Source organism: Sparus aurata, chromosome 19 (assembly GCF_900880675.1).
Source record: "Sparus aurata chromosome 19, fSpaAur1.1, whole genome shotgun sequence".
Taxonomy (NCBI): Eukaryota; Metazoa; Chordata; class Actinopteri; order Spariformes; family Sparidae; genus Sparus; species Sparus aurata.
This window is the reverse complement of record NC_044205.1, coordinates 19,106,667-19,124,310: the sequence shown is the minus strand read 5'-3', so window position 1 is coordinate 19,124,310 and position 17,644 is coordinate 19,106,667. Positions and strand designations below refer to the sequence as shown.

At 41.9% G+C, this 17,644-nt stretch overlaps 2 protein-coding genes across 8 annotated transcripts in view; one reads left to right on the top strand and one right to left on the bottom strand.

Moving 5' to 3' along the window:
- Positions 1-2,485, bottom strand: part of asap1b (ArfGAP with SH3 domain, ankyrin repeat and PH domain 1b) — a 62,475-nt gene extending 59,990 nt beyond the window's left edge. For 4 of the 7 annotated variants that reach the window (XM_030397925.1, XM_030397924.1, XM_030397926.1 and 1 more), the window contains exon 1: positions 1,685-2,484. In XM_030397925.1, the coding sequence (XP_030253785.1) occupies positions 1,685-1,810 (126 nt within the window). In that variant the 5' untranslated portion in view covers positions 1,811-2,484. Of the gene's footprint in view, positions 1-1,684 lie in introns of all 7 variants that reach the window. The other 3 variants (XM_030397921.1, XM_030397922.1, XM_030397923.1) reach the window with 1 other exon arrangement.
- Positions 2,486-4,079: 1,594 nt separating this feature from the next.
- nfx1 (nuclear transcription factor, X-box binding 1) lies at positions 4,080-16,916 on the top strand. Its single transcript, XM_030398740.1, has 23 exons — positions 4,080-4,354; positions 5,826-6,743; positions 7,699-7,860; positions 8,132-8,209; positions 8,347-8,452; positions 8,833-8,904; positions 9,355-9,494; positions 9,591-9,690; positions 9,781-9,998; positions 10,210-10,307; positions 10,421-10,451; positions 10,533-10,615; positions 11,508-11,616; positions 12,002-12,121; positions 12,452-12,531; positions 12,617-12,847; positions 13,304-13,377; positions 13,460-13,561; positions 13,882-14,019; positions 14,118-14,184; positions 15,611-15,756; positions 15,857-15,961; positions 16,034-16,916. The coding sequence occupies exons 1-23, from the start codon at positions 4,336-4,338 to the stop codon at positions 16,107-16,109; spliced, it is 3,273 nt and encodes a 1,090-aa protein (XP_030254600.1). The 5' UTR covers positions 4,080-4,335; the 3' UTR covers positions 16,110-16,916.
- Positions 16,917-17,644: the final 728 nt, after the last annotated feature.

Sequence of the window (17,644 nt, the reverse complement as noted above, 5' to 3'; positions counted from 1 at the left end):
CCTTACATGCCTGCGCAGGGATCAACAGAGTAGATAATTTCATAAAACAGACACTAATCTAGCGGCATTCAAGGCTTTAAAGCTGGCTGCCTGCATCTGATGGGTGTATCCCAGTTTGAGTAACAGGCTGACTTATCATCGTTGAGGGCATCTCGCCTTTGTTTAAACAGCGAAGAGCATGTGTTGCTGGCTCTTTGGTACCAGCATAATGGTCTTCCTTGTCATGTGATCGCTGCAAAAAAATTCCAGAGCGGCTACTGAAGCCCAGCGCACATGGCGGCCCTCTCTAACAGATGTTTTTCGTTTGTGCTGCTGCAGTCTCTTTCGGTTCAGAGGCACGGAGCCAGAGAGGTGATTCATGATGCGAGCCTTTTCCTTGTTACAGTCAGCAGACACAAACTGGGCTCCGGGTTAGGAGTAAACACACCGCTGGTTCTGTTTTGGTAGATTTTCTATCGTCGGGTCATAATAAGCTTGTAAAGGATTGACACTAGAGGTGATGGATGGGAGAGGATGAGGCCATCTTGCTCATCTGGATGTTTACAAGTGATTTATAACAAATAAACCCCCATATAGTCGCTTTAACGCGCCACAGCTTTACGTGAGAGATTACTCTAAATACTGCGAGCCTGAAGTCATTCATGTCTGCAGCTAAATGTGTTTCGAAGTGGGAAATGAGGTCACGTTTTGGCATTAACGGGCAGCAGCGAAGGTGAGCGGTGCTTCCCTGGTTTGATGCTCCATTTAATCATTGCAGAAAGGATGCCAGTGGAGGGCGACGGTGGGGGCGGGGAGGTGGGAAACACACACACGTACGCACACATAACTACCCACCTGCCTGGCCTTATTACACTGCCCACTACATGATGGAAGGTGGCACAGTGTCGCAGAGTGCGACTTTTGGGTGCAGTATTTCCCTTCTGCGCTAAAAATCCATCATTTTTTTTATATGCAATCTGGCCTGGGTGGGAGCGGGGAATCTCTTTAATCCTCAAACGGTTAAATCCAGATCTGACTGCCAGTGACAAGAGAAGGTCTTTCTCTCTCTCTCTGTCACACACACACACACACACACACACACACACACACACACACACATACTGCTACAGCCTGGCAGCATGCTCTGAAGCTGCGAGTTATGTAATAGTGAACACAGAGAGCTGCAGGCCTGAGTGCACAACCTCCTATACCCTATACTCTCTCCACCACAGCCATCCACCCCCCTCCTCTATTATTACTCTACATATCTGGCAAGAAATAGGAGCAGATACACAAACACACAAGATGAGAGGTCACCTACACACACAGCAGCTCTGCACCAAGTATGTGTTTGTGCGTGCGTGTGTGTGTATGTGGAGAAATGTGCATTTTTCTTTTTTTTTTTTGTAGTTGCATCAGGCAAACATCAAAAAAATGCACTTTCACACTCAACAGGTGCAATTATTTTGTTTTCTGTGCCAACACATTATTATGGATTTTGCCCTCTTGTGGTATTTTGAAATGCAGGAAAATATCACTAGTTGAGTTGAGGATGGCCTGTGTGTATTATCTTTACTGTAAATAAACTGCATTCCACCTTTAAAACCTGTTGTATTGTCATTCACATCAACCAAGTCTCTTTGGTGGTGATGTGTGCTTAGGCATCTCATCCATCCATCCATCCAGGCTGACACAGTGGCCTTACCTCCTCCAACACATTCACTGTGTTCCTGCAGCTCTGCAGTCGGGTGGTGAAGCTGGATGTTGTCGGGGAATTGTAATCCTCAGTTGTCTCCGAGAGAAACTCGGACACCGATATTTGATCCGGCATCCTTTAACGGGGTGAAAAAATGCCCACAGGAGGGTTGGCGATGAATGCTCAGAAATACAAAACCATGTAAGACTTAAAAAAAAAAAAAAAAAACGAAAAAAAAAAAAGCAGGGGGAGTCTCGTGCGAGCCGATGGAAGGGAAAGCCGTTATTTTTTTATTTTTTTTGCCGTTATCTCCACTGAAAGCTATCGAGATGATTAAGACGTGTCTTCTTCTCCGGTGACTTCTCAAATGACTTCACTGTTCCCCAGGGGCCATGGGAGGAGGGAATTAACTAAATTTCTGCAGGCTGTGTCCCCTCGGTGCGTCTATTCCTTCGGAGGGATGTCTAAAAGCGACGCATTTATAAATAGTGTCACTCTGCGTCTGACTAAACCTCGGAGGAAAAACCACCGTAAAGAATAGCGGATGCCCTCATTATGCTCTACAGATGTTCAATAACCCCGCTTGTCGTCAAAACAGCGCGCCGTTACCAGCCTCTGTCTGAAATGTATCATAGTCCGCGGTCCGCCGAGGTCGTCGCGAAGCGCAGCGGGGCTCGGTCCTCCAGTCTTCAGCCGTAGTTTGTGTTTTTTAACGCTAAACGCTGCCGCAGACACGTTCACTGCCACTCTCTCCTGCTCGGCCGCGCTCGAGCTCCTCACAGGCAGCGTCAGGCTAGATGGGAGGGAAGACGTGACTTCCGGCCACGATTGTCAAAATAACACAGCGGTTGTGACTTTATTTTTTGGTACTAGTGAAAAATGAATGCTCGTATTGATGCCAGAACGGAAAAATAAAATAGAAAAAGCAATGAAAGTCTCAATATTTAATACTATTTTATTCGAAATTGTGGCCATATAATTTTTGCAGATCCACATGTTACATCAGTTTTAATAGCTGCCATGTATCATTTTCTCTTCAAACTTGAGTGAACCACATGACTCCATAAAATAAGAGACACTTCAGCATTATAGACCGATGCACAGAGGTCACACCGAAGCTGAGACATTGCTAAATGCTGCCTGTGTAGGCGGGAAGGTGAAATGTACTCGTACATCAATAAGAGTAAGATAGATTTAAAATAATTGTGAATTCATAGTAGTAAAACAGCAATACATCATTTATAACACCATATTTGACGTTAGACAAATTTGAGTACCGCTTCTGGTTTTCTCAAAAACAAACTGTTATACGGTTACTATTTTATTTTGAAAACAAAATGGCCCGTGTTCCGGTATTTTGTTGCACTTGACGCATCTCTCTCCCACCCACCTCCGCCTGGTTGACGGGGCCGAAGAGCCACTCTGCGCATGCGTGATCTGGAATCTGTTGCTGGTCATTACATTCATTTTCCTAGGCTAACATTGACACGGGCTGATAAAACAGAACAGTTGGTTGTTGTGAGTTTGCACGAGTGTCCCCTACTGTCAGATGAGTTTATTTCAGTTTTATTGCATCTGACTGTCACTTTGGGAAATAAAATTGACCTTTTTTCAACAGGCTTACTGGAAACTGAATGAGGGAAAACACTAATATATCCCAATATGCCTTACTAATTTCGAGCTGTGTAGTCTGGATTTTAATAAGGTCTCTGGAAAAACAGGTATTCACATTCTGGCTCTGAGGAAAAGTGTATGGTTAAGCTAACAGACCACTTAAACAAATGCAGTGCTGTTTATTCAAGACGTCACATTCCCAAAGAGAATCAGGTTTGTGGCCAGACAGCCACACATTAAGAATATGAAATGCACACGTAATACAATGTGTATAAGATAAAAAAAAAAAAAAAACATTGGAGGTTTTCCATAATGTTAAATTATACCTTTACATTTTTAACACCAATTTCACATCTGTCTGACATAAACTACAACTTCTCCTCTTTTTTTTTTTTTTTTACTGTTATCATAGAAAGGTGTATTAGCATATGCAAAATCATAATGTATGTTGCACGGATAGACAATCTAAAAGAATAATTTTTTCTTCTTTTATCATTCAGAGAAGCGTTTGTGGTCCCTGTTGTACTAATCCAAACATGGAGCGCCACCTTGTGGCCAGTTTCGAGTATTATCTTCAGTTAAATGTCTTTTAATGTTGAGGGATCCTCCTCAGCAAATGACTAATAACTAATCATTATTCACCTGTTAGTTTGATTAATCCATGGTCCAGAATATATTCTTAAAACTATAATTTTACCCTTTGTAAGGGAAGAAGTATGTTCTGGTCGGTTGAATCTCTTTATTTCGAATGACATGTTATTATTTGCGTTTAATTTGAAAATACTGACAGGAAGTTCCGGTTTTCGTACTCTCGCTAGCTTACCGTACCCTGTGTTAGCGTGGAGCTAGTGCTGCTAACGTGAGTGATAGAAGGAGATAGTTGACGCTTTAAAGGGAGTTCGCTCCAGGCTAAACAGCCAGAACACAGGTAGAAAAGTAGATATTCTCGCCGAGTACCTGGATACGCTTGTCAACTCTCCCAAAACAGCCTGTTGTTCCTCAAACTTGTGGCGTGGGAGAAAAACAACAACCAGAGTTCACACTGAATGGCCGAGGGTAACGCAGGTAAGTTAACTAACGGCAACAGCCTGTAAATAATTTATACAGCGAGTGATAAGGTGTCTCGATATAAAATGAAGCTCTCACTAACAAAATGTTACTGTTTTTGTTTATAAAGCGAGGCTGGCCACTTAAACGTGCTCGCTGACGTCTGTTTAGCTTATGTGGTAAGTTAGCTAGTCTAATGTTAGCCAAGCTAATGTTAGCTGAGATAAACTTTCAGCTAACCTTAGCGAGCTGATTCTTGATCCATGCAGTCACGTTTAGCTTGCTATGGGTTGTAAACCTTAGAATGTCAGTGTGATAAGGCCATTCTTAGATGACCTGACAACAAGTGACGATGATCTGTGATTCACCTTTTATGAAATACTGGACCTGATTTAAAAATAAAAATGGAATGAGCTTGTTAGCTTATAGCAGCACCAGTATGTGCGTTCAATAGTTTCAAGTTGTGATATATGAGTCTAAATGATCACATCCTCTGAGTTGTGCAAAAGCTAACTAGCTACCCTAAAAACTATATCTAATAAACTGTATAGTTTATATTTATTTTAAAGCAGTAGTAGAAAATATAATAATCATGGTAGTAGGCAGATCAAAACAACTAGCTTTTGATTTGTTATTATATTTGATATACCATAGAGTCATTGTTGTTATCATTCTGTCTCCTAAATATCCCTGTCATACACAAATGATTAAATTATAATGTAAAACATTGTACTGCATTTTTTTCCCCTGACTATTAAACAAGTGACAAACCATGTCAGTACCTTTTTTCCCACTATATTTTAATTATAAAGACTTATGAAGATTTCCACATGCCGTGAACATCATGCACCAATGGTATATAAGGTGATTCTGGAAAAACTTTTAGCATGAAAGAAATACATCTACATGTATTTTAAATAAAATATTTGCTGCACAGCTCATCCTTTTTTTCTGTTTAGGAAGAAGAAAATACAGCTGGCCATTCTAGTGGTTATTGTGCTCTAAAGTGTGTAGTCTACTTTTTGAAGCTATATTTAGATCAAATGTCCCTCTGTTTACTATAATTATCATAATTTGAGACAAAACAAACATAATAAGGCAAAATATGAATATGCAGAATATACTCTTTGGTGCATAATGTGCACAGATGTATTTGTTATTAAATCAAGATATTTCTGAAATGTTGTTAAATTTGTTCAATCAGTCTGGTTTTCTATGAAAAAGAAGATTTAAAAGTTATTCTAGAGGTGCATGGTGCAACTCCTCTCCCCTCTGCCATTGTTCAAAATAACAAAGATATTCAAAGACAATAATAAACTGGACTTGTGGACAAAGCTTAGGGGGTCCACCACTTGATCGTTAGGACATGGTATTCCATCTAAATAGAAGATAAATCCACTCTGATGGACACCATGCATGAATACTTACTGTAATTGTATTCACACAGCTTCAGGCTTTTATTATAACACTGTCACTTCTCTGTTTGCAGACCCACCTGACCTCAATCCAGATGGGGCGTCACACCAAAAACCGTATCAGCACAAACCTAGGAGGGGTCGGCCCAGACACAACAATGACAGAAACCTGAGTAGCAACAGTTATGATCCTTCTCAGCAATATGGACACTCTCATCAGGGATTCAAACCCCCATTCAGCCACGATAATTCAAATTATGCATTGCGTCAACATCCTCCCTACCATGAAGAGGATGGAGCCAGAAGGCGAGGCAGAGGTAGAGGGAGGAGAGAAGGGAACGGGGATTTTGGTGGCTCCAGCTCCTGGCGGCAAAGACCTGGAGGGGATTTTGGTAACAACAGAGGTGCCAGTGCCTATCGTTCAGGGGCACCTCTCATGGATGGACCTGATGGACCCAACTGGAGAAGAGAAGACTCAGGCAGGAATTTGGAACAAAGCAGTGAAGACCAGGATGCCCGGGCGAAAAAACCTCGGAGGTTTAGCCAGGAGCAGAGGAGGGGACATCAAAATGAAAGGGGTAATCACTCTAAGGAGAACAACCCAACAGCAGGAGGTCAGAGGGCAAATGACACTAAAGTAGAAACCCAAACTTCAGACATCAGTGACAGAACTCAGAGGAGCAGGACGGTTCCAGACTTTCAACATGATGATCATCAGAGGAAACACACTGAGGCAAAGCGACGGACGGGACCAATCAAACCGCCCAAACAACCAGCTCAAGATGAAACGGGCTCAGAGAGGAGGTCGAGTGTCCAAGATGACTCTGCTCACTACAGATCATCTCAGGATCTTGCTGCCAGTAAAGCTGGTCGTGGCTCAGGACGAAATACACCCCTCCAGGCCAGAGGGGGGAGAAGAACACACCACCAAAACCACCGGCCGGCCCAGAGGAACTGGGACAAGATACCAGAGAGCAAGGAGACACAGACAGGTTAGACCAAACAGTAGGACTGCACCTAAGGTTTTCTTCATTGTTGAGAAATCTCTTAATTCTTTTCTGGATGTGTCGAATAGTTTGGTCTATAAAATGTCAAACGATGCTAAAAAATCTGTGTTTCCCAAAGCCCGAGATAACATTCTCAAATGTCTGTTTAGGTCACAACCCAAAGATATTTAGTTAACTTTTATGGAGGAGTAAAGAAACCAGAAAATATTCACATTTAAGAAGCTGGAATCAGAGATATCTTACCTATTTCTTTCTTCAAGCTAATTAATCAATTGTCAGAATAGTTCCCAATTAAGTTAATAGTTGACAAGTCATCAATAGATCGTTTCAGCTCAAAGAGGCAGTCATAGCTATAAAACATCCCGATCCAAGTCTTGGAAGTTTGAAAAATGTTGCATTTTTACTTGTACTTTGGTGCTTGATCAACACAATTAGTCATAATCAAAGAGTCTTTATAATATTTTAAATTAATCAATCCTGTCATCATGGTTGTTGTCTCATGGTGTCGAAATCGGTGAGAATGAAATAATCGTGATCAAAACATACAATCACAGTTAATGTGAACAACATCCGTTGTACATTCTGTAAACTTTATTTTTCCCAGTTGTGCTCATAACAGTGTAGAGGCTATGATAAAGGCTTCGAGCGTCTGGAAAAGTTTTGTATAGTAACCTTGGAAGTGCCTGAAAATGCTTTAAGTTTCTTTGACACCTTGAGTAATTGACCACTTCCTGATTTTCTAATTTAAAAGTATCTTCTAAGTTACACTATAATACTGGTTGACAAAGTCACATGTATTTCGTTCTTTCTGTGCTTCATTCTGTCCTCACTAGCCTGTAATTTAGCAGCTCATTGGTCTTTGATGGAGCCGCCTCAGGGTTCTTTTGTATTAACAAGTCATTTGTGGGTTATTTGTCTTCTGTACCTCGTCGCTCCACAGGATGTCTGATTGAACAGCTGTCGGAGGAGAAGTATGAGTGCATGGTTTGCTGCGACATCATCCGGCTCATGGCCCCGGTGTGGAGCTGCCAGAGCTGCTACCACGTCTTCCACCTGAATTGCATCAAGAAATGGGCCCGATCCCCGGCCTCTCAGGCAGACGGTATTTGGATGTTTATTTTTAGCAGCACTGAGCCGCACTCGGTACAAAACAAAAGGACCACTGTAATGCATAATACTGTTGTGCAGATGGACAATACCTAGTCACAGCAGCCCCACTACAACACACAAAACACAGCTCTTAGGCTTTGAAGTTCCTGCTGCATCAACGGGATATTGTGTTGCATTGCAGTTTGGGGCCAGTGGAAATATCAGCTGTTCTCTTTTATATCAAAAAACTGAAGTGTTGATAGTAAAACAAAGGTGTTTTTCAGTATCAGCTGAAGGTTGGCGTTGTCCCGCCTGCCAGAATGTTGCACTAAAACAACCGACTTCCTACACCTGCTTCTGTGGTGAGTGACGGTCATTCATACACAAATAATTTAAAATGTATATTTTTGTTCTGATTAAAAATCTTTTAGCCCACCATGCTGTTGTTGAAAGCGGGGAAAAGAAACTCATCACTCTTCTTCCCACATGTGATTGGCAGGTAAAGTGACGAACCCAGAATGGCAGCGCAGCGAGATTCCCCACAGCTGTGGCAACATGTGTGGGAAGAAAAGGAGCGGAGTGGACTGCAACCACCCCTGTAACATGTGAGCCTTGAACAATCACAGTGAAACAGAATTGTGTTGTATGTCTTTCTTTTGTTATTTTGAGGTATTTTCAGAGGAACGGTGGGTTGGGTTGGGATGTAACACTGTGAAGAACAGTTTGATTCCATATCAAGTTGTGAAGTTGCTGATTAGAGTGAAGAGAAGTTTGACGTTCTGATTGTAACGTAGATGAAATCCACCAATTAAATGACAAATACAGTTATTAAATCTGTTGGGGACTTCTTGGGGGTTTTTTTAAAGAAAGAAATGTGGTTTTAAGCACTACAGTTTGCAGTTTGCAGTTTTTCATATACCTGTCATTTAGTCACGAATCCCAAATTTAAGAACCCTGCTGAACAATATTTTCTGTCTCCCTTCAGCTTGTGTCATCCTGGACCTTGTCCTCAATGTCCTGCCTTTGTAACAAAATCCTGTATCTGTGGGAAGACCAGGTAATCTGCATTTGAATCATGTTTGCATCTGTCTATCTGTTTTCACGCTGTATTTATCAAGATTACAATGATTAATCCATTAGTTTTCAACTATCAAATTGGTAAACAAATATTTTGGAAATTAATTAATCAGTTGGACCAATTTAAGAAAAAATGAGGAAATTCTCTGATTCCAGCTTCTTAGATGTGAATATGCTCTGGTTTCTTTTCTCCTCTATGACAGCAAATAGAATATCTTTGGGTTGTGGACAAAACAAGACATTGGATGGTGTTGTCTTGGACTTTGGGAATTGATTTGACATTTTTCACCATTTCGGACATTTTATAGATCAAACAACTAATCGATTAATCGATAATGAACATAATTGTTATTTATGTGGTACGCCAAGAGATTTGTTTTTCTAGCCAAGGTTTTGACACCATAGTAATGATTGGACCATATATTTGCAGTCAACCAATGCGCTGTGGTCAGGGAACAGTGCTGCAGTGTGACAAGGTGTGTGGTGCCATACTCAACTGTGCTGACCACACCTGCGCCCAGGTGTGCCACAGTGGGGCTTGTCAACCCTGCCAGCTGCAAGTTCAGCAGGGTGAGGCTCGGCACGGCTCTGTACAATGTTCTAACAGATAGAAATAAGTCTTTAGAATCAGCTGATTATAAGTTTGCCTGTTTTTATTTTCCTTAGTGTGCTACTGTGGCGTTACCACTCGTGAAGTCCTGTGCGGCACAGATAAGGAAGGATTTGATGGTTCGGGACACTTCTCCTGCGAAAAAACATGTGGACTGTAAGTCTGTCCATGATCTATTCACAATAAAGCTTTTTTTTTCAGTCTGACAGTCCCCACCACAGCCTGACGCTCACTCTGCTCTATCAGGATGTTAAACTGTGAAGCTCACCGGTGCCAGCAGGTTTGCCACCACGGCCGGTGCCAGCCATGCCCTCGCTCCCCAAGCCTGGTGAAGACGTGTCCCTGCGGTCAGACACCGCTGACCAAACTCTTGGACCTGGGCTATTCTGAAAGGCGGAGCTGCTCCGATCCCATCCCCTCCTGTGGGAAGACGTGCAACAAACCTCTGGCCTGTGGATCCAGCGGTAAGGAAGCGAGACAAAGGGTGTCTTAACTAGAGAAAGTACAGATTTGTGGTTTTGAAAAGAGAACTGCTGTATTGTCAACATGCTCGGACTCGGACCAGAATTCCTGAGACAATGAAACTGTTCATATTTTGTGTTCAGACAGGATGTAAATTATGTTGAGCTTCTTCCAGTTTGTCACAACTGAATGAATGAACTTGTGTTATTTCAGACACCATCCATCTGTGTGAGAAGCTGTGCCATGAGGGCAGCTGCGGGCCCTGCTCCCTGACCTCCACTATCAGATGCAGATGTGGCTGCAAGACAAAGGTGGAGCAGGCTTGAGCACCAGCAGAATGTTTGTCTGATACAGTGGTGCTGCTCTCATTTGGTAGGCTTTATTCATCATAATAAAGAGTTTAAAAAGACCTTTTGTTTTTCAGGAGGTCCCATGTGCCACGATCCAGAAAGAGGGTAAGATTTCTAATGAAATTAAAGAAGAGCCTCGACCGCCTGCTTTTCTGTTTTTTTAACTTCTGACTCTTTCGATTCCAGAGGAGCTCGTGTTCACTTGTGAGAAGCGCTGCAACAAGAAACGCTCCTGCGGCAGACACAAGTGTGGCGAGCTTTGTTGTGTGGTGAGTATTCAGTTACTTGACGTCAGTGTTGTGCAGTTTATACCCTCCGAACACTATTCAGGTCTATAGACATGAAACGATGCTGGTGTTAGCAAAACTTTTTATGTAACCCAGACACAAAGAGGCTAGACAGTACAACAACATGATGTAATTTTACAAAAGTCCCTAATGCAGGAATGTTGCAGTGATATAGCTATTTACTAGCCAGATAATGTGTACGTACTTCAATCAGTTGTTTTTTTTCTGATTTCCTCAGTAAACAAACTTGTCTCTTACATATCATGCAATTGAGGAACACTTGTTAACATGTTGAATGAGCCCACCACGCCTTTTTAAAAGCTGCCTTAAATTAAATGCATAGATATGAAGCCTTAAAAGAAATTAGATAGTCATAGATTTGAATTTGTGTGGTCTGAACACCGCACACATCTTATTTAATTATTTATCATTCTTTTTTTTGTCAAAATGAGTCGAGCTCTTCTGCACGAATGTCCGCATTGCTGATGTTACAGAGCTTTAAACTTAGCACTGAACCAAATGTTGGCTTTTATACTTACATTTGGTTGAAAGTAGAAGCACCTAACTCACTCAAATAACCATATTAAACCTACATCTGCACTGAGCCACATGTACTTATCAGCAATACTTGAATAACAAAAAAGTTAATTTGAACAAAAAGGTGGTTAAAATTATGATTTAATTGTCTGGTACCTGCAGACAAACTGTTCCATCTAGAGGCGACCCTAAAATTCCATTTTAGCTTGCAGTGCACAAACAACATCTTTGTATTAAATTCAAGGTCTTACAGTGAATCAAGATAGTATCAGTGTGATCACTGGGACAGATGTAGACTGTAGGAGGTGGTGTCACTGGTTTCTGTCTGTCCGTCCAGAACTCGGAGCACAAGTGCCTCCTGATCTGCGGCTACAAGCTCAACTGTGGACTCCACCGCTGCCAGGAGACTTGTCACCGTGGAAACTGTGATCCCTGCTGGCAGTCCAGTGAGTCCTGCAGACATTTTTATCAGTCCAACAGGGCTTTACTTACGAGCCATGTCTCAGAAGTTCCACATACAGAAGTTACTCTGCCATTAAAAAAACTAAAATGTTTTGGATTTCATCTCAGCTCATATCCGTTGTGCAGGGCTCTGCTGAATACCATTTTTAGAGCTTCAAAGCTTCAGTGCAGGCTTTTGGGCTATAGATACCAGAGAGAAATGCCATGTGGCTCTTTCCCAATCAGTCTTTTGCTTCTTTTTCTCCTCTTCAAAAAACCCCAGCATCATTAAAATACAGACTTGGACATCCATTACCATGGAAACGGTAGACGTTTTAAAACATTCAGTCAGCCCTGACTATGTGGCATCCTGATTCCTTCTTTCTTTAGGTTTCGACGAGCTGACATGTCACTGTGGACTCACCGTCTTGTACCCGCCCATCGCCTGCGGCACGAAGCCACCAGAGTGCAAAAACATGTGTACAAGAAGACACGAGTGTGACCACCCAGGTGAGAGGAAATGGCAAATGTGCACACTGCAGTTAAAGGTGAAAAATACAATATTCACTGAATGTCTCACTAGAGTACAAGCAAAAAAAGGGGCAACTAAAAAGCAGTTTGAGGTGTTAAACCAGGCAGTGCTAATAGAATATGAATCAAGATTCTGTTACTGCATGGCCTATTTCTCACATGAAATGTTTTCAGAAACATGTTTTAGTTTACAGTTTAGCTCTTAAATGAGAAACTAGTTGTCTGCTCCCATATTAATGTTCAAAATCTCGTATAGTTAACCTTTAACACTGTCGTGTGAATGTACGCCCAACATTTATCTCTCTTCAGTGTTTCACAACTGCCACAGTGAAGAGAAGTGTCCACCCTGCACCTACCTCACTCAGAAATGGTGCATGGGAAAGCACGAGGTAACTCCCCCTAGCTGGCATTTGCATAACTTCTGTTTTTTTATTTCCTGTGATAAAAGTGACGCTCTTTTCTTCTGTCCCACAGCAACGCAGCAACATCCCGTGTCACCTGCAGGACATTTCCTGTGGCCTGACATGCAACAAAATACTGCCATGTGAAAACCACCGCTGCAGACGGATCTGCCACCGGGGCGAGTGTTTGGCAGACGGCAGCTGCCAGCAGCCCTGTGTGCTGCCTCGTCCAGACTGCGGCCACCCGTGCTCCGCTCCCTGTCATCCAGGCAGCAGCTGCCCTCGCACCACCTGCACTGCAAAGGTACGACACACTGAGAGCAGCTGGACCTCCAGATGCTCCGATACAGGTTACAGAGTTTGTGCAGTCTGTTACATCCAGGCGTGGAGTCATGACGAGTTCATTCACCATCTAGTATTTCTCCCTAATAAAATAACGTTATTACTCTGATGTAAAATGTTTTTAGTCAATAAATGTGTCACATCTCCTTATTATTGAAGCTTACATTCAACAGTCCAGCTGTGTATTCCTGCTGCACATTTGCTCCCAGCATTAGATGAAATCTGCTGTAATAGTGTGCAACTGTCATGAAATAGCTAACTTTGATGAAATAATAACATTTCAGTGGCAGCCCTCCAAACTCAGGGGCTTAAACAATAAGACCTTTCACTGCTGCTGGGATTGATCACATGAGCAGCATCCAACTGTCAAAAAAGAAAAACGGTGTCTGCTGAGTCTTATTTTTCGTACTTTTTACAGGTTTCTGTACAGTGTGATTGTGGTCGAAGAAAGGAAAGGGTGGTCTGCACAGAGGCAACCAGCTCATATCAGAGGTCGGTTTGACTCTTTCTGTGTTCAGCTGTTTTGAATTACGAATATGAAGTGGTTGAAACGTCCTTCAATCTCTTTCCGCAGGTACGCTGCCATCGCCATGGCCAGCAAACTGTCTGACATGCAGCTCGGCGACTCCATGGACATCGGCCCGCTGCTCACTAAGAAGGAGGCGAAGCAGACTAGGTAAAAGAGGAAATTAATGATTTTCTGTTGAAATAAACTTGCATAAAATGATTTGCGAGGCGTGGCACGATGCGGGTACCTTAAATCAATAATGAAACATTATTTAAATGTTCTTCCGCATAGAAATGGATTTCCTGTTCGCCTTGAATGATGACTTTTTGCTTGCACATTAATTATTAAATAAATCAATCGGAAGGATGCATTTAATGGATTACAACAGGACCAGAACTATCCGCTTCTCGATTATCATTTCGGTACTGCGAGCTCCAACAAATGGGGGCGCATAAAAACTGCTCATATACTTTATCTTGTTTTTTCAGGCTTGAATGTGACCAAGAGTGTGCGACTCTGGAGAGAAACAGGCGTTTGGCGGACGCTTTGCAGATAGACACATCTGCTGACCCCTTCAACATCCGCTCCACCTCCGTTTACAGTGACAGCCTCAAAGACGATGCCAGGTCTGTCCTATGCACCATTTGGTTGATACTGTCCGTGCAGCTTGTTCAACGCACTTAAAAACTACCCATGAACCTCTCTATCCTTCTCTCTCCTTCAGAAAGGACCTGAAATTTGTGACAGAGGTGGAAGAAGAGATCAAGAATCTTGTCGAGCTTGCTAATAAGGTAAAGGTGTCACAATGAATCGATTGCGCTGACTGATTATGGTGTGGTGCTCCCTCTGCTGGCTGTGTCGGGAGCCCGCTGCTCTAAGGAATAACTGATAAACTTTACATTTAAATAGCGGAGCATCTTACAAAATTTCAGTTGCCAGTCATGCTAAATGATCCCCAAGTTCTTTTTAAAACAATTAAATCAGACACAGAAATGCTCATAGAATAAAACACGTAAAGCAAAACGGCAAAAGCAGACAGCGTATAAACAAGTAGTTGAATGTTATTGAACAGTAACACCTATGCATTCATGACTTATTTGCATGACTATTCCAATATTGTGTGTAACACCGTGTTCATTATGAACTCAAATAATGTAAAAGGGCTTGAGGGTTGTATCTAAATGAAGTAATAAAGAAACAGTGTGAATATAACGCCCAGCAGTATTTATACCATTTCTCTGTTTGCCTCTATTATAATCATTTGCATCGGCTAATTATAGCTTCCGTCAATTTAGCATACAAAGCAATGTCTTCCTGATGAGGCAGCCCACCTCTCGCTGTGACATTGATGTATGAATTACATTTTTCTATTATTTACTGACCCAGTTGTTGTATATTCGGCTATTTTTAAGTCCGGTCAATCCTCCAGTGGACCTGCGAGAAGGAGCCGGCTGTGCTCGCTTGTAGGTGTCTGACATGTCGGCGAAGCCTCTTTAGTTACTGTTTCTAAGCCAGACTAAATGAGTAGGTAGCTCATGGAATGATTTGAAAAATAGCTTTCATTTTCTCTCTTTTTTTTTTTTTTTTTTGTTCGATGCATTGAAGCTATCAGAAGCTATCAGAAGCTAGGCTGTCAAGGTCACTGTTGCCTCTGTTTCTCTGCTAGATGTAAAGGATTGTTTGTCACCAGAATCTCTTCCTTGAGCAACAAATCATGTCAGTAGAGCTTCTCTGCCTCAGAGTCTAACTATAACAAGGTTTTATCATAAATTCCTCCCTTGAATGTGCTGCCGTGACTGATTTCAATTTCTGCTCTTCTGTTTTTTTGGATGGCTACTCTTCGTAAAACCAAGGTTATTAAATGTTTTACTAAGTAGAATTTTTGCTGAAATACTTTAAATAACTGGCTTCTGGCAAAGAGGATGGACCAGTTTTATGTCGGTGTCTGTTTTCCCAACCTCTCCATGAGAAGCACATGAGTATAAAGAGTCTAACATGCTAGCGTGACATCATTCTGTCGTCTAAAAGGAAATTTAAAAGGCTTGTTTTTGCACCTGTGTAAAGGTAAGATGCACCCATTATGATTAACAATTAAAAATGTATTATATTTTGAATATATCTGTTCCTTTTGGTATGTTAACTTCTGGCTCACTAGCTCATCAACAAAGATTTTCTCTGTACAAATCCCTAATGGACGTGCTTTACTGATGTCTGCAGGGAAAACAACCAAAGAGGAGCCACTGTTTCCCACCCATGAACAGAGAACACCGGAAAATCATCCACGAACTGGCCGAGGTCTACGCCGTGGAGAGCGTGAGCTACGACAGCGAGCCCAAGCGCAACGTGGTCATCACAGCCCAGAAGTAATTCAAACATTAGAATACATGAACACGCGCCGCCTGGGTGCTTTCAAAACAAATCTACTTGTTGCTTCTGGATTTGACGATGTGCTCTCACTCGCAGGGGGAAGTCGGCCTGTCCCAACTCAACCCTGACATCGCTGATAGAGCGCGAGACGACTGCGAGGGCCCCTCCTCCCATCGCTCACATCAAACAGCACAGCAGCAAGTGAGTCTTCTTCTGTGGTTAAACGTCACATTGAGTTATCAGGTCTCATGTTCTTCTGGATTCTCTCCTCAGGGCTGCCAGTGGAAGCACCTGGTCGAAGATGGTCAAAGAAGAGCCCGTGATCGACTACTTTGATGTCCAGGACTAAAAAAAGACAAACCCTCAGGATCTTCTCATAGAACACCAGTCTACATCTGCCAAAGACACCTGATATAACCCTCTCGCTTATGTTCATCGAATCAATAAGAATTCCTCTGGCTCCTAATCAAATAAAATGTATGTCTGGAAATGTCTCAAAGACGTGACTGCCTCCTGGGAACACCCACACTTGGTATATTTAGGAGGAGGATTTGAAAGAGTGTCGAGTCAAGCGTTCTCCTTAAATTAAAATATTTAACTCAATCGAGCAAAATCATTTAGGGAATAAAACAACTCATGATTGTTTTCTCTGCCTCATTTGAACCCAACTTCCTTAGAAAAGCTCCTATCTCAACAGTAGATGCTTCTTTCAGATTGAGCTCTTGCCGTGCCAGAAATTGTTTTTTCTTTTTTTTTTTTTTTTAGCCATTGGATATCTTTTGTTCTATCTGCTGGTGTTGAGCCAAAGGGTTCAGCAGTAAACCTCTGCTGATTGAGTTGGTGGGTGGGTAGGAGTGGGCTGCACTGCGGAAAGAAAAGCTTTGTTTGAAACACGGCGTTGACCCAGATGTTGTGAAAGCTCTGCTCTTGGTACAGGAGTTTTTGAGGTCAGTTCCAGAACTTGCGTCTATGTTCAGGGACACTTAAAACACGGAGGATATTATTGGACTGTTTTTAAAAGTTTCGATTCCGGTGTACCTTCATTAACGCGCTGTCTCGACACTTCCTGTTTGCAGTTTGTATTCACATACATTGAGAGCACTCCTTACACATCCATTTCAATAAACCGTTGGCAGCGATCCACTACACACATACATTTCTGGCTCTGCTGTTTTCATTGAGTGTGTGTTTTTCTTCTAAACCCAAGAGAGATAATATAAAGCCATCCAGCTTCCTTTATGTGTCTTCTTTGCTTCATTCAGAAAAGTATGCGTCTGAAGTGGATAAGAATGCCAAGGAGTGAAAATTGATAAATGTCTTCACATCCCGCACACTACAGATCATACACAAAGATTCTCTCTCTTTAGTGTGGTTGAAAGACATTTTTTCAAGTTGTGAAAGGAAATAATGTGTTTTTCATATTATTCTGGATATTTTGCAGAACAGCCTTTAAAAACACTGAATAAAATGGATCCAGCTCAGCATGTCTGGTGTAAATCAGGTGCTCAGAAGCCCAGAAATCACAAATGGATTTGTTTGTGCACCTAGCGAAGAAGCTAACAATGAAGATTTCAGCTTTAAAGGGTGTTAATAATGTGAAATCCATGTGGCGAGCTGTGAGGAGACAATTTTTGAGTGTTTTTTTTTTTTTAGCTTGTTTAGCTTTTTTCTTCATCTACTTAAGGAAAAAATGTTTTGTGGACTATTAAACTTCACCTGACTTTACATCAGCATGATGGTAAGTTGATAATTACAAATTTTTCATTTTTGGGCGAACTTACCCTTTAAGTTTGCTTCCATTCATCGAGCTTGTTTGCTGTGGGTTTTCCGCACTGGCTTAGAAACAAACTGTACACAAATTGTTATATTATTATAAACATTCGT

Bases quoted from the DNA above. Each gene is read 5' to 3' on its own strand.
- nfx1 (XM_030398740.1), top strand. The intron at 7,861-8,131 runs GTATTTGGATGT...GGTGTTTTTCAG, and splicing joins CCCGGCCTCTCAGGCAGACG to TATCAGCTGAAGGTTGGCGT. The intron at 9,999-10,209 runs GTAAGGAAGCGA...GTGTTATTTCAG, and splicing joins TCTGGCCTGTGGATCCAGCG to ACACCATCCATCTGTGTGAG.